Raw genomic sequence first — 16,066 nt, forward strand, 5'->3', positions numbered from 1 at the left:
CGTATATGAACCATGGTTATATTAAGTAGTCAAACCATGTTTTTAATATAATAAAACCTTTTGCCGTATTGATTACCATTTGTATAACCACACACATACAATATAATTATACTATGGCTTTGAAGCAAAACAATAGTTAATTTGTGGTTACCATTGAATAACTACAATAGCCCTTATATATATATATATATTTATTTATTTATTTATTTGTTAATGTTATTTTAGTTTGTTGTGTATTGTTTATTGTTGTTTATTATAAAAAAAGGTTCTTTTTTTTTAATGGTGATGTATTCACTATGTGTGTGTTCATAGCACTCAGCTGACACGTTTGTTTGAAGGACAGCATTGGACAGGATGTGGAATAGTGTTTTGTCAATAAAAAAATAAATAACCTTTTTATCTGATTCATTGATTAATCGAAGAAAGGAAAAATAATCGACCAACTAATCGATTATCAAAAAAATTGTTAGTTTTAACTAGGTGTGTAATAAAATATCAAAACATATGAATATCGTGATATTATGTTTGGCGATACTGAATCGATTCTCAGAAGCACTGTATAGATATTTATTTATTTACATCTAAGATTTGTAGCTTTGTGTTCGGTTTAAACCACAGACTGTATAACACCTAACCGCTAGATGGCAGTGTTATCTCAGAACGTATAATTGACGCGGAGACGGAGCAGCGCAAGGTAAAAGTGCGTGCATCGCTAGTGTTTGCATTAGCAAACCCAGATCTCAAGACGATAGCAGTATTCCGCTCCTGCAGTATACAGAGCTGAAGTGTGGGCGCATTTTGGCTTCAGCTAAAAAGAAGCTACTAAGGAAATCGACAAGAATCATTTTGTTTGCAAAATAGGCCAACTTTAAATCTAATACTCAGGAAGCATATTGAAACTGAGAGCTCGCTTAACATCCTGACGTCACCCGCGCTGCTGAGAAGCGTTTCGATAGAATGTACAGCACGTTTTCCTCTCAGTAACAAAATAAACACACACCTAAACTGACAGTGGTGGCAGCAGAATGAAAGATCATAGCGATGTAGATATGGATGCACCAGCTCTGCAGTTCAGTACTTGAAATAGCACTTTATACAATAGACTGCTTTATAGAAAATAGCTTAACTGTATTAAATATAAAACAAACAGTCATTCAGTCATGAAATGGACTGCACTTTCTGTTGTTAAATAGCCACTGCTATACTATGAACTGTTAAAACATATACGCATAAAGAATCCTGCAGTCACTTCACATTCCCTTTACTTAGATTGCATAAAATAGTGATTAGTGATATAAATTCTATAGTGATATAAAATACTTTGTCGTGTGTTTTAGGCATATGGTTGTGTTCTTTATTCTTTTAAATTATTTTTAAAAAAACACACAAAAAAGAAATATCGCAATATATTACAATATATCGTATCGTAACCTATGTATCGTGATGGGTATTGTATCGCCAGATTCTTGGCAATACACAGCCCTAGTTTTAACCCTACTTTTCTGCTTCCAATATTTAGTGAAGGCTAAAAACAGAGCTCTGCACTCACTTCCTGACTCCTGCTGTCACACTTCGACACAAATTAAGAAATGCAGCTCTTATTAGTGCTGTTCTCTTTAAAGTACTGGCACTAATAAAATGCCATATCGTACCGTTTGTAATAGCAGGATATCGCAATACTTTTCTAGTACCGGTATATTGTGCAACGCAATTCTGAACAGCTCATGTCTGTTCATCAGGCACAAGAGCGATTCTTGCTGTTGGATAAAGATGCTGAGTAAGACCCTCAAAAGTCTTTCTTTAGATCTGAGCATTAAAAATGTAAACTTCAGCCAGGCATTTGTAAAGACGTGCCACAGCGACTGAAAGATGTTTTTGTTTGTTCGTTACATTTCACAACAGACTGTTTTGTGAATTATCCTTTTATTGAAAGAAACCGCATTGCCAATCTCGTTGGCAAGGACATTTATTTTTAATCTTTCAAAATCCATTTGCCCACTTTTACTCTATAAAGAGTATTACCAAACTCAGACCTCTTTCTGTTGTCTGGTCTTGTAATAAATCTAGATAATGATACTAAGGTTTGTTTTTCCCAATTCCCATATCAGTAACCTGAGAGGATCTATACTGTCTGTGTTTGTCAATGCAGCTTCAGGTGACGGATGTCTTGTGCCAGCCGCTCAGTTCTGCCAGTGTGCTAGTGGAGTCTGCCAGTGCTGTGTCGACAAAATCTGCTATCCTAAGTCAGGCACCATTCACCCTCAGAGAGTATGTACATTGTAGATGACTTTAAAATGTATATTTATTGTTCTGTTATCAAAATACCAAAATGTTAGTTGTTAATACCAGTGAAATGTTTGGTATTGCTACCAATACCAGTGATTAGCCATACAGTTTTGAAACTACAGCAAAAACTATGTTATAGATAGAACATACTTAAATTTCTTAATTTACTCACCCTTTTGCTGTTACAAATCAATGACTTTTGTTAATCTTCTGAACTCAAATGATATTTTTAATATCCTCCCATAATTGTTAGCTATCCATTTGGAAGTATGTGCATTCAAGCTTCAAAAAAATACATAAAGACATTGTAAATTAATCCATATCAATCAAGGTTCAAAGTCTATTTAAATATATGGTGTGTACAGTGCTTGAATATTTTGTATTTCTGGGTAAGTTACCTCAAAAACTACATTTTAATGTGGAAAAAGTACACAATGCATTGATTGGGAATACTGATACCGTAGAATGGATGATAATCTTATATAATTCGTTTGATATTTTAGTATTATTATGGAAACTGTATTTTTGAAATCATTAGCTCATTCATTGTAAAAGATTTCCAGATTTTTGTGAATAAGTTTGACACCAATAATAAATACATTTTATTAAAAAAGTATTTTGTGTTTCACAGTGGGGTTTTTGAGCTGAATTTCATGGCCAACCAACCAGCAAGTGGCTACTATCAGTTCTCTGTTGCCGTTGCTGGTGACAGCCGATTTGTTGCCAACAATGTTGAGGTAATTAATTGAATTTTTGGCATGTACTGACCTGGGGTAAAAAGTTGAGTTGTTTGGACCTGTTTAGCTTATGTGTCATGTCTTGTCATGACTACTCATAGTTCACACATTCGGACAAAGAGTTGACCTCAGCATTTAACTCTTAATTGTTGCAAAGAACTGTGATTCATTTCCTTATTCACTCAACATTCATGTTGAATTGGTCAAGCGAGCGTTCATTCACATTGTAGCTATGTAAAGAATAATTGCTCTGACTGTTCAGTGCACAATTATAAGGTCAAGAGCATGTCACATTTGCTAAGATTTTCAGAATTCATAGGCCTCTTTCACTGAAAGTAAAAAAAGACACAATTACTGTAATTGCTGTATTTTTCCCATATCCCAGCATATTCGCATATACAAATGTCAATTTTGATGTATTACAACAATTTCTTAGTTGTATGTCATTTTAAATCCTAAGATTGAAACTAGTTTTACTTTCTCAGCTCAAAGTAAAGGTCTCTACTCGGGTTGCAATCAACAACATGGATTTGTCTATGGTGGACAAGGATCAGAGCATTGGCCCCAAAACCACAAGGCAAGAATAGCATTTATCAAGCACTATTGCATGAATTGGCTTCTTTTTTGTATTTATTTTTATTTTATTTTTTGAAAACTGTACTAACATATATGCTAAATTCTGTGCTTCAGGGTGGAATATCCAACTAAAGCCAAAGCGTCTTTTATGGCAGACAGCCATCAAAACTTTGCCATGACATTCCAGTTAGTTGATGAGACCACAGGAGTGGAACTCACTCCTCACCAGGTGATTTATTACAAATTGAAAAAATGTTTTATGTCGAGCTTGTATTTGCATCATGAAGCATGGCAATTAAATCAATTGTGCCCTATTGTGTAGGCTTTTCCCTTTTTGCCTTCATTAAGATAACTGCAGCACAATCTTTTTTTTTTCCACTGCATGTACAGGTCCTTCTCAAAAAATTAAATTATTAGACTCATATATTTTAGATTCATTGCACACCAACTGAAATATTTCAGGTCTTTTATTCTTTTAATACTGACGATATTGGCATACAGCTCATGAAAACCCAAAATCTCAAAAAAATTAGCATATCATGAAAAGGTTCTCTAAACGAGCTATTAACCTAATCATCTGAATCAACTAATTAACTCTAAACACCTGCAAAAGATTCTTGAGGCTTTTAAAAACTCCCAGCCTGGTTCATTACTCAAAACCGCAATCATGGTTAAGACTGCCGTCCTGACTGCTGTCCAGAAGGCCATCATTGACACCCTCAAGCGAGAGGGTAAGACACAGAAAGAAATTTCTGAATGAATAGGCTGTTCCCAGAGTGCTGTATCAAGGCACCTCAGTGGGAAGTCTGTGGGATGGAAAAAGTGTGGCAAAAAAACGCTGCACAATGAGAAGAGGTGACCGGACCCTGATGAAGATTGTGGAGAAGGACCGATTCTAGACCTTGGGGGACCTACGGAAGCAGTGGACTGAGTCTGGAGTAGAAACATCCAGAGCCACCGTGAGCAGGTGTGTGCAGGAAATGGGCTACAGGTGCCGCATTCCACAGGTCAAGCCACTTTTGGGCTATAGAGAAGCAGCACTGGACTGTTGCTCAGTGGTCCAAAGTAATTTTTTTCGGATGAAAGCAAATTTTGCATGTCAATCGGAAATCAAGGTGCCAGAGTCTGGAGGAAGACTGGGCAGAAGGAAATGCCTGAAGTCCAGTGTCAAGTACCCACAGTCAGTGATGGTCTGGGGTGCCGTGTCAGCTGCTGGTGTTGGTCCACCGTGTTTTATCAAGGGCAGGGTCAATGCAGCTAGCTATCAGGAGATTTTGGAGCACTTTATGCTTCCATCTGCTCAAAAGCTTTATGGAGATGATTTCGTTTTTCAGCATGACCTGGCACCTGCTCACAGTGCCAAAACCACTGGTAAATGGTTTACTGACCATGGTATTACTGTGCTCAATTGGCCTGCCAACTCTCCTGACCTGAACCCCATAGAGAATCTGTGGGATATTGTGAAGAGAAAGTTGAAAGACGCAAGACCCAACACTCTGGATGAGCTTAAGGCCGCTATCGAAGCATCCTGGGCCTCCATTACACCTCAGCAGTGCCACAGGCTGATTGCCTCCATGCCACGCCGCATTGAATCAGTCATTTCTGCAAAAGGATTCCCGACCAAGTATTGAGTGCATAACTGAACATAATTATTTGAAGGTTGACTTTTTTTGTATTAAAAACACTTTTTTTCTTTTATTGGTCAGATGAAATATGAACCGTTTTCATGAGCTGTATGCCAAAACCATCAGTATTAAAACAATAAAAGACCAGAAATATTTCAGTTGGTGTGCAATGAATCTAAAATATATGAAAGTAAAATTTTTATCATTACATTACGGAAAATAATGAACTTTATCACAATATGCTAATTTTTTAGAAGGGCCTGTATGTATAATTTGAGATGTGAAATTACATGTATAACCAGTAAAGTTAAATCAGGGTTGCCAGGTTTTCAAGCTCTATCTCATGCCCTTGCCTTCACGCCACCCAACTAAATCTCATGCCAAATAACAAGGCAGCACAAAACAAATGGACAAACTTCAAAGGAACTCATAAAGCTGAATTTGAGCTTTTTACTGCATCTGACTGAGTGTTCTTTACTGTTTAATGTAACCGCATTCCCCAGCGAATAATGTTACAATTATGTGCATGTTAACAGTTTGTCATAACCCTGTAACTGAACAAAGTATAAACATAACTTTCAAAATATGTGCATGTATGTAAAGAGAGCTTGACAGAAAAAAAAATTTGCAATAGTTTTGCATCATAATATGCATGCAAAAATGTTTTAATAGTAAATGTAACGGTAACGAGAGTCCTTTACATTTAGGCCCTACACGAACAATAAATTACAGTAATGTTACATTTTTCAGAGGTCTGAATGAGTGTTCTTAAAAAAAAATTCTGCATCCAAATATATTTTTTGGTTTTTAATAAAATGCTCAGTAGGAAATATGACAGGTAAAGTTAATAAGTTCTGACTATAAAAAGTGCATCTAGTACAACATTAGGTTGAAGTATTTGAAAAATGAATGGTTGGATCTGTAACCTGTAATAGGGGCGTGTCATTGATTCCGTCCATGTCATCAATATCTCACTTCAGCCAGGCAAGCAAAGTTGGCAACCCTGGTTAAAATCACTGTTCAAAAGCATTTAAATAAACTGATCCAAGTCATTTTTCTCAGACCTTTGTGAGGTTACACAACCAGAAGACGGGTCAGGAGGTTGTGTTTGTGGCTGAACCTGACAGCAAGAACTTGTACAAGTTTGAGCTGGACACAGCTGAGAGAAAGACAGAGTTTGACTCCATCTCTGGCACCTACGCTCTTTACCTGATGGTGGGAGATGCTACACTGGAGAACCCTATTTTGTGGAATGTGGTAAGGCAGCTATTTTCACTGAAGAACGCTGGGATCTTGAAGTAAACTTTTGTAGGAGCTTTGTTATATTTGTCTTTTATTCTGACAAAACGAGATCGATTCAGTTGTTGAAATTATTTTAAATTCTTCTTAAAGGCTGATGTTGTGCTGAAGTTTTTGGATGAAGAGGCACCTTCAACAATTCAGGCTAAAACTTTGTACATACCCAAACCAGAAATCCAGGTAAGCACTCCAGTGACTGGAACAGCAGCATCATAAATAGTATGCATATAGGGTTTAGTCATTTGTATTGGATGTTGATGATTTAGAATATTTTTTTATTTTTTTTGTGGTGATATCCATGATGTAGCTTAATTTTTATAATGATTACATTGCACTGTATATTTCTGTGTCATTCCTTTTGGATTGGTTGTCTAATGGCTCCCCAAATATGAGAGTAAGTACAATAAAATGTACTTATATACTGATTTTTTTTTTTTACAACACTAGCATTTCTACTGTACCAATTCAATCCAGTACCTGCTTGATAGGTGGCTGTTTCAAACTCCTCTGTGCACGCTTTGTGAAGAGACTTATTTACAGTGTATTTTGAAGCTTTGAGACATGGCATTGAGGGCATGAGTGCAATGGCCAAACAGAAGTGTCAATGCAAGCTCATTGTTCTACATACTCTCATTATAATCAGCACATAAATAAGAGATTCATTCTGCAGCATAAATGGCTTTTTTTATTATTATAACAGGATCGTGTTCAGTCTGAACCGAAATGATTGATAGCTTCAGTGATTTATCAATAACTTTCTATATAACCATTCAGTCACATTTTGAGTCAGTTACTTGTTCATTCTGCTAAGTACACACTGCAATGTGGGATTGTGATTAAACTGCTATGGCCATACAAATGTGAGGACAAAAAATAGATCTGTCCATTAAGTTTTGGAGTGTAAATACAAACCTGCCACTTGTTTTATTATGTGTAATGTGTTGCTCATTTTATTTATATATATATATATATATATATATATATATATATATATATATATATATATATATATATATATATATATATATATATATATATATATATATATATATATATATATATATATATATATATATATATATTAATATTTATGTATATGTGCTCTGATATTCTATGAGGAACCATCATTTCAACCAATCATCATAAATCAACTGAATTCAAAATATTTAATGAAAGGAGTTTAAAAAACAGCAATACATAAACAGCCATATTTACCGCAGAACAGTCCACTAATGGTAGCCACTAATGGTAATGCTTAGGGATGTCAATTTTCACAAATTCCCATGATCGATCGTCGTTTAAATTAACGATCAATTAATCGATTAATTGTTAACCATAATACTGAAATATGCGTCTACAGCAGTGGCTTATAGCCGACAGCATGACAGTAGGCCTATGTGCAATGCTGCTCAAAACGCCATGTTCTTCACCAAATGAATGAGAAGGATTTTTTTATCTAAACAAAGAGCTATGGGATTCTAAAATTAGTCGATGTTATTTATAATTTAATTAAATTACTAACTTAATAACCGAATACAACATGTAACACGAACGCCGCCTCAGATCTGTTATTCAGAATTTGTGGACGCACTTGCAAGAGCAACGTGCTGAAACGTCACCTAAACCCAAACGATTTATTAAAATATTGTTTTCATTAATGTTATGTAATGTGACAGTCCCAATCAAAGTTATTATTAGTCGTGCGTTGCTGTTTGAACTGCGCGAGCTGAAGCTGATGCGCTTGATCAACACCGGTAAGGTACACTGAAACTTTGCTAGCACGTTATTTAACTCAACAAAAAGCTTCCTATATGAGATTAATCAGATTTATATAAAGTTAACAAAATATTACAAATTATATATCTTCACAAAATGATGCGAATGCACAAGTGAACTTGAATTGAGTTGCTGATATTCATATTCAGAATGGGAGACGCGTGGTGTTCACGCGCTCTAGGAACAACGCTCTGAACACGGCACCTAAACCCAATGACTTTACAACCATTTATTAAAATAGTGTTCTCATTTCTGTTATATAATATGACAGTCCCAATCATCGTTATTATGCATTGCTCTGTATGCGCTAAAGCCGAAGCACTGAATGAAAACCGGTAGCCATCACTGACTGAAGCCATTTGTTAGTGTGTTTTATTTCGCTGAAAGAAACGCATCCTATATGATTGATCACATATATAACGTCACAAAATAAATGTAATATTACAAATTACTTCAGCACAATCTGATGCGAATGCACAAGTGAACTTGAACTAAGTTACATGCGCGAGTCAGAATGCGTGACTCATGTTGTGCATGCGCTCTTCCTGGATCAACGCAATGAAACACACGGCAAATAAACCCAAATAATTAACAATCACAATGTTTTATTACAATAGTGTTCTCATTAATGTTGTGTAATATGACAGTCCCAATCAGTCATTATTAGTGCTGTTGGAGCTGCACGCTGAAGCTGATCACCGCCACGCTTTGACTACCGCTCCTCTAACGTTAATTATTAACCAAATGCATACTTATGAGATAAATCAGCTAAAGATTGGCCTGCACAAAATAAACACAATATTACAACTTACATTTGCACAAAACAAAAGGCTGCGAATGCACATGCAAGCTTGCAGTCATGATGAAGGTGTAACTCCAGCTGTAAAATGGTTCCAAATAGAACTCGGGCGCGCTCGCATCATTTTTCCTCCCGTTTCCTCACGCACGCGCATGACCCTGCTTAATCGATGATCGATAAGTCTTATCGATCAAATGTCTTATCGACAATTAATCGATCATCGATTAATCGTTGACATCCCTAGTATCCCTAGTAATGCTATTATTTTGTGTGTGTGTGTGTGTGTATGTATATATATATATATATATATATATATATATATATATATATATATATATATATATATATATATATATATATATATATATATATATATAATATATTAGTATTGACACATTTTGTCTAAATTGTCACAACAAGTGTCACAGCAGCCACTGAGCGAACACACAGAGTAACGTCATAACATACTTTTAAACACACTTAAATGCATCTAATATGATAAACAGAGCTGCTTTACCTCAGGGCGTTTTCACACCTGAAAGTCCGCACCGAGGTCCGAACCAAAGTTTGTGTTTTGATACATTGTATTGCATTTGGTTCGTTTTGGTTTGCTTTCACATTGCAGTTATGCAAGCGCACTAAATAACTTTACATGACGCACTGCCGTCCTGTCGTCATCATCTATGTGGGCTGCATCTTGACATTGATTGGTTTGTTAGCGGATGTGCGTCTGATGTCAGTGTGTTGTCAATTCAGCGGCTAACTTTGACAAGAATGAATGAACAGACGTGCATCGTTGCCAATACTGTTAATATTATGGCATTACTATCTGCAGCACCAACTATACTCGAGGCAAATTCGCCAACGTCCTCGTTGTGCATTATCGGCGCCGACAGGAAAGGAAGACTATAGGCTACTTTTTTAGCCAAACAATGTATTTTGTTTTATAGTTAGGTTTAAATATTATAATGTTATTTTTAAATTTAATCTAGGCTATATTGATTATGAAACGTGCACAGATGTGCAATACATGTCAAAGACAGAAACGATTTTGACCATCACTGCACGTGCTGTGAGTTTATGTATATGGTCTGAACGATACAGAAAATGCTTTCACACAAGAAATGAACCGAACCTTTGTTCAGTTTGGTCCGGACCGAGACTACCTCTTTTCGTCGGACCAAATTTTGTCTGTTTGGTCCGGACCGTGGTCCGAGGGAGGTTTCACATCTGTAATTTTGGTTCGTACCAAACTGAAAAGTCCGAAAATCCGGACCAAACAAGGTAGGTGTGAAAGCACCCTCATACTCATGACCGGAAATAGCACCGCCAACTGTGTCCCATCATAATAAAAGTCCTGTTGCTCGTGAGCCGTGTGTTTGCGTAACAAACGCTCCAGTGGCCTTGCTCAGCTCCCTTAACATTCGGTTCTGCTCTGCTTCATACTACAGTAATGTTAATAATCACATTCATGAACATGATTTCATGATATGAGATGAACCACATGTCCCAAGATTCTGTGCTCAAACTTGCTTCGTCAAACTAAGCCTTTGTTTTGAATAGGTGACCTCTAACGGACTGAAATGTTACACAGTGCAGCTTTAAGGCCAGGAATCAAATAGGCCTGTTTGTTGTCATAAAATTAACATTTCAATATTCGTTTGACGTTTTCGATAGATGAACATTAATATTAAAATGTGATTATTAAACCATTAATAACCGTTCATTGTGGTTTTATTCGAAATAGTATAAATTAGAATTAAAATAGATTAGTGTTATTATTTAGAATTAAGTTAGAAAGTGTCTCTGACCCATTTTGAAAATAAGTTTTTATTCATTTTCACAGGTCACAGATAAGGAAACTCGGATGTTAGAAATTAAGTGCCAGCTCTTATTTTACTAAAACAATATATTGTGAGTGTACACAGATATTAAACGATTTACTGTTTATATAAATGACCATTAATGACAGTATTTTATGTAGTTTTCACTGGTACAGTGAAGCAGTTCAAGTGATCGCGCCAGTGCCTTGTGCGCGCAAAACATATTCTAGCACTGCTTGACGTCACAGCCTCTTAATTAGCCAAATAAGATGTAAAATAAAATGCCTACACAAATAACATTCCTTTTTCCAAATATATAATGCAGCTTTTTTGGACATACAAGGCCTCAGGACACAAAGGAGCTCTAAAAACATGAGAAAAATAACCTTTTCATTTTTAGTCAAGCAGAACGAACCAACTTGTTTTTAATCCCTGATTTATTTGAGACAAATTACAAATTCATTATAGATTGACTACAGATTTAAAAACAGAGGTACATGTTTTAATTAAGGAAATTTTGTTTATCATAATGTGTCAACAATGCCAAACAGAGAGAGAACCTTAAGACCTTATGAAAAAACATCAACATGCATTTATCATCCATACTTTCACCACATACAAAACGTTTGACAATATTTTATATTTAAAGGCTAAAAACAATATTTTTATTCTCTCTTTTTTCTATCACTGTCCTATACGTCATCTCATTTTTGTTGTTTTCATTAATACTTGTTTCTACAGCATCTGTTTAGAGAGCCAGAGAAGAAGCCACCCACAGTTGTATCTAACACGTTTACTGCCTTGGTCCTCTCACCATTTCTGCTCTTGCTCATACTGGTAAGGATCTTCTGACCCTTTATTATGATTACATTTAAAATTTGACTTGCCTTAAATTAAATCTTTGTTAATGAATGGTGGGATGTCACATTTCTATGTATCCAGGCTATTATTTTTCCACTCTTTCATGCTGTTTTTTTTTCTCTCTCTCCTATTCAGTGGTTTAAACTTGGAGCCAATATTTCAAACTTCACACTGTCACCCAGCACTATTCTCTTCCACATAGGCCATGCAGGCAAGTACTCTGCAGTACTTCATTGCAATCAATCGAGTGCAGCAGTAGGGTTCAGGAAGTTCAAAAATAATTTTCTTCATAGAGAAATCGAATTTTATTTTACAATGACATAAGCCAGTGGTTGTTTTTTCCTTCAGGACCCATGTTTTACGTTGGACATTTCAGGATCTAGCTCACTGCAAAAGCAGTTTAGCATACAAACATAAACAAAAATGTTCTCAGAATCAAACATTGTAATTGAGAATAATAATTGAAACAAATGTATTTAACAGGTAAAAAATTATTTAACAGGTTTGAATTAATTTAATCATGTTGAAATGTATTCATTATTTACCATATTTACACATTAAATATCTAAAATAATCTAGAAATTATGTAATGTGAAATACTTCTGAGACAAAATTGAATATTCTCTTAATAACTTTTCTCTTCACTTGCAGCAATGTTGGGTCTGATGTATGTGTACTGGACTCACTTGGACATGTTCCAGACTTTGAAGTATCTGGCTATTATAGGCAGCCTCACATTCCTGGCTGGGAACCGCATGCTAGCACAGAAAGCTGTGAAAAGGTACAGTATCTATCCATATTTTTACAAAATTTCAAACACGTTTGTGCATAAAAAAATGTGTGTTGTCTCTATGATGTTGCCTACTTTTGTCAGCAACATCATAGTATTGTTTTGCAAGTTCTTAAAATCCCTCTGCCTTGAAATGCCGTTATTTTATGTGACTGGTTTTACACTGAAACAGAATGTCAAGGTGGGACATCCCCCTTACAAAAAGAAGCTAAGTTTTGTTTTTACATATTAGGATTATGAAGATAATCTTATTTGCAATCTTTAGGAACCTTTTAAGTCCATATTGAATGTACATTTAAAGTGATTGTGTTGCTAATTGTATATCACCATCAATATCATTATGAATATTTTGTAATTATTTGATATATGGCCCAGCCCTATTTCTGACATGGTTAAAGGCAGCTTCTAATTGCACTATTTGACAAATGAGAGGCTTTAATTTCTCTCTGCCTCTTGTGTGTCTTCACACAGAACGATTTGCTGAACTTGTGGGTGTGTTGTCTGTAGTGTGTGCTTGTTTTGCTCAAAAGTGGTTTCCTCTTCTCATTTTCTGTCTTTTGGGAGTAGATTATTTCATAAATTTAGAATCTACCTCCATGAGTATGACCTGCTAATTAACAGTAGGTCATTTTCAATTAATCTGTAGTGCCTGCAGAGAGACCATAGGGAGAATGTAATTGCCCATTCAGTTTAGTTTTAAGTGGGCAGTTTTTTTTTTTTTTTTTTTTTTTTGATACATCTCCTTAAAAGGACATATCCCTTTATCAATCATCTCTTTTGCAAAGGGACATACATGCAAGCAGCAATTCACAGCAAAGTGACCAAAAGTCATTAATTAGCAATAGTCCAGTTTCCACCAAAATTACATGGAAACATTTGTCCTAGGAACTTTTTTCCCCCAGACCTGTTGCTGTCTGCAATTTCCATCGCTGTCTAAAGTACTGTGAAGATTAGTCCGGTGACGTTGGACTGCGCATGACTTTCCAGTTTTGTCCTCTGCATATAAACTTAATAAAGCCTGAATCTCATCATCGGTCCATCTTTCATATTTTTTAAACTTCATTTTTTTATTCGAATAGCAAAGAACTCTTACAGCACGCACTGCAACAGACTTTTAAAAATGGTGGTTCAAATAAAATGCTGCGTGAACTCAACCAATCAGCATGTTCAGCGCCCAAGTCCCACCCCCAAAAGTTCCTGAACTTTGAAATAGTACCATTTGAGGGGGAAATATTTACCCAGAACTTCATTTAGACCCTGGTTCCTGTGGTCGAAACACACAGAGTACCACCCCAAAGTCACTAGTTCCTGCGTTGGAAATGCAGCTAATGAGAGTTGATAAGGGTGATTTCTGCTGGCATTAGTGACAGTTGATGCAACTGAGTTGAAAAATCATGGTATTCTTATTTCATATGCAAATGTTATAACTATTTTAATTAATTTCTATGTAAAGCACTTTGAAATGCCATTGTGTATGAAATGTGGTATACAAATAAACTTGCCTTGACTTACTTAGTTGGCAGGTTTTAAAAGTGATGTCCAGTTACAAAGCACACTAATATTATATTTGGGAATGTAGCTTAGCAGTAGAAATGCCTAACGAACCAGCAGTACAGCAACCTGGTAATTTCCAGTGTTAAAGTCAAAGAGCCTTTTGCACCAAGCATAATAACTATGACCACAAAGGTTTAATAATCATTCTAATTCTTTGATAATAGGGAAGTCCACACCATATATCTAACAATAAAGAAACCAAGGAGCAGTGTCATTGAAATCACTTCCAGAGCACTTTTTTTCAGCTGCTGTACCATAAATTGACAGCCAATCAGAATCTACATGGCTTAAAATAGCTTTTATTTAGCATTTTATTTAGCATTATCTAGCATTTAAAGCAGCAGATGACATTAGAGCAGTGTACGATTATGAAAACATAACGTTATCACCTGTTGGTGTAGATTCTAATATAGTTATCGCTATAATTATTTTTATAGTTTTCATTCTTTGTGTGAACAGACCTTAAGTCTCTGTGTTTGTTTCTTTAACTCTTCTGCATTTTCCATTCCTTCTCTTTCTTTGCCCTTTCTTTGCCCTTCCTTTAGGATCGCTGCAGAACAAAGTAGTAGGTTGGCAAAATATAGGAGTCTGCGGTAAATGCCTGTATGTTATACAAAAAGAAATGCCAGTCTTCAGGCTGAAGTAAGGCTTGCTATTGCCACCTGTGCATCCCATAATATTGCATCAACATTTCCATGGCAACACCTGCTGCATGGCTATGTCGGTGTGTTTGTGAAGTGAAACTCATGCTCCTCTGAAGCATAATGGCCATTTGTGACTGTCAAGCAAAATTTTTCATGCCATGCTATTTATTGATCGGAGTGTTGTGGTCACTTGTTTTTGTGTACGCTTGTTTCACTTCATTAGTGTGTGCAGTGACGGACCACTAAACTACGGTTCAGGCCCTGTGTGATAAATTGCTTGATCTGAGATTTGATATTTATTTAGTCCCAAGGTCTTTTTGTCAATGTGAAAGTTACTCAATCATGGAATTTCCTGATTAAAGTTCTGCTTGAGCAACTACTCTACAAACTCCAAGGAGTGAATTCACTAAACTATTGTTTTTAGTGCCAACATGACTACTTTCTGCACAGTAAAACCTAACAGTCAGATATACTAAATAAAGGAGTTGATTTTACTCTAATATTACTTAGTTATTGAGTTCATGTAACTTTTTCTTTTAAGTATAATAAACTGATTGCATTAAGCAAAACTGCAGTGAACCAAAGACTGCATAGCTTTTTGATAACGTAGTCAAGCAAAATGATAATCATATTAATTACTGTTATATGTCTGACATTGTAACGATTGATGCATAAAAGGTATCACCATACTTATACATCGACTTGTAGACAACCCTGTATAATTCTTGTCTTCTTCTGAATTGGTTTCTGGTTCAAACACACATGGCTGAATTAAACCAGTATTTCCACTTGCCATTGTGCACACTGAAAAGTAAAATGAAGTTATTTATTTATTTGCAGGTTTTTACATGCATATTTTGAAGTAAATTTCACATTTGGAATCAAGTCAACTCTACTTAACTAAGTTAAGTAAAATTAACAATGAAAATTAGTCATTTTAATTGGGCCAGTAAAAGGTTTGTTTTCTTTGCAATAATTTTTACTCAAACGATTAAACCATGCTTTTACAGCGTATGCTTTACTTAGAAACATCTAAGTAAATAATGCAATATATATTGTAGACACTGTATCTACATAAAAGTAACAACACTGCACATGAACACAGAGACCTCAATACTTATAAGTACAATATGGCGTTAAAATTCAGTGGATAGTTTTTGAGTATAAATGTGTCATTTTGAGTAGAAAATTAACTCCAAATGTCACAAAATGGCAAGTTACTAAACCTAAAAGCAATGATAAAACCGTGTAAATACAGCTGGAAAAAAGCACAAAAAAAATCTCATTAATTATTCA

The 16,066-nt window shown here is 35.5% G+C and overlaps 1 protein-coding gene across 3 annotated transcripts in view; it reads left to right on the plus strand.

The window, feature by feature from the left end:
• Positions 1-16,066, plus strand: part of rpn2 (ribophorin II) — a 35,056-nt gene that overhangs the window by 16,218 nt on the left and 2,772 nt on the right. Inside the window, exons 8-17 of one of the 3 annotated variants that reach the window (XM_067431218.1) lie at positions 2,150-2,268; positions 2,918-3,023; positions 3,509-3,600; positions 3,714-3,828; positions 6,287-6,481; positions 6,617-6,703; positions 11,663-11,758; positions 11,918-11,993; positions 12,434-12,563; positions 14,672-14,719. In XM_067431218.1, the coding sequence (XP_067287319.1) occupies positions 2,150-2,268; positions 2,918-3,023; positions 3,509-3,600; positions 3,714-3,828; positions 6,287-6,481; positions 6,617-6,703; positions 11,663-11,758; positions 11,918-11,993; positions 12,434-12,563; positions 14,672-14,719 (1,064 nt within the window). Of the gene's footprint in view, positions 1-2,149; positions 2,269-2,917; positions 3,024-3,508; positions 3,601-3,713; positions 3,829-6,286; positions 6,482-6,616; positions 6,704-11,662; positions 11,759-11,917; positions 11,994-12,433; positions 12,564-14,671; positions 14,769-16,066 lie in introns of all 3 variants that reach the window. The other 2 variants (XM_067431219.1, XM_067431220.1) reach the window with 2 other exon arrangements.

The sequence above is a fragment of the Pseudorasbora parva genome, chromosome 22, assembly GCF_024679245.1.
Source record: "Pseudorasbora parva isolate DD20220531a chromosome 22, ASM2467924v1, whole genome shotgun sequence".
Classification (NCBI taxonomy): domain Eukaryota; kingdom Metazoa; phylum Chordata; class Actinopteri; order Cypriniformes; family Gobionidae; genus Pseudorasbora; species Pseudorasbora parva.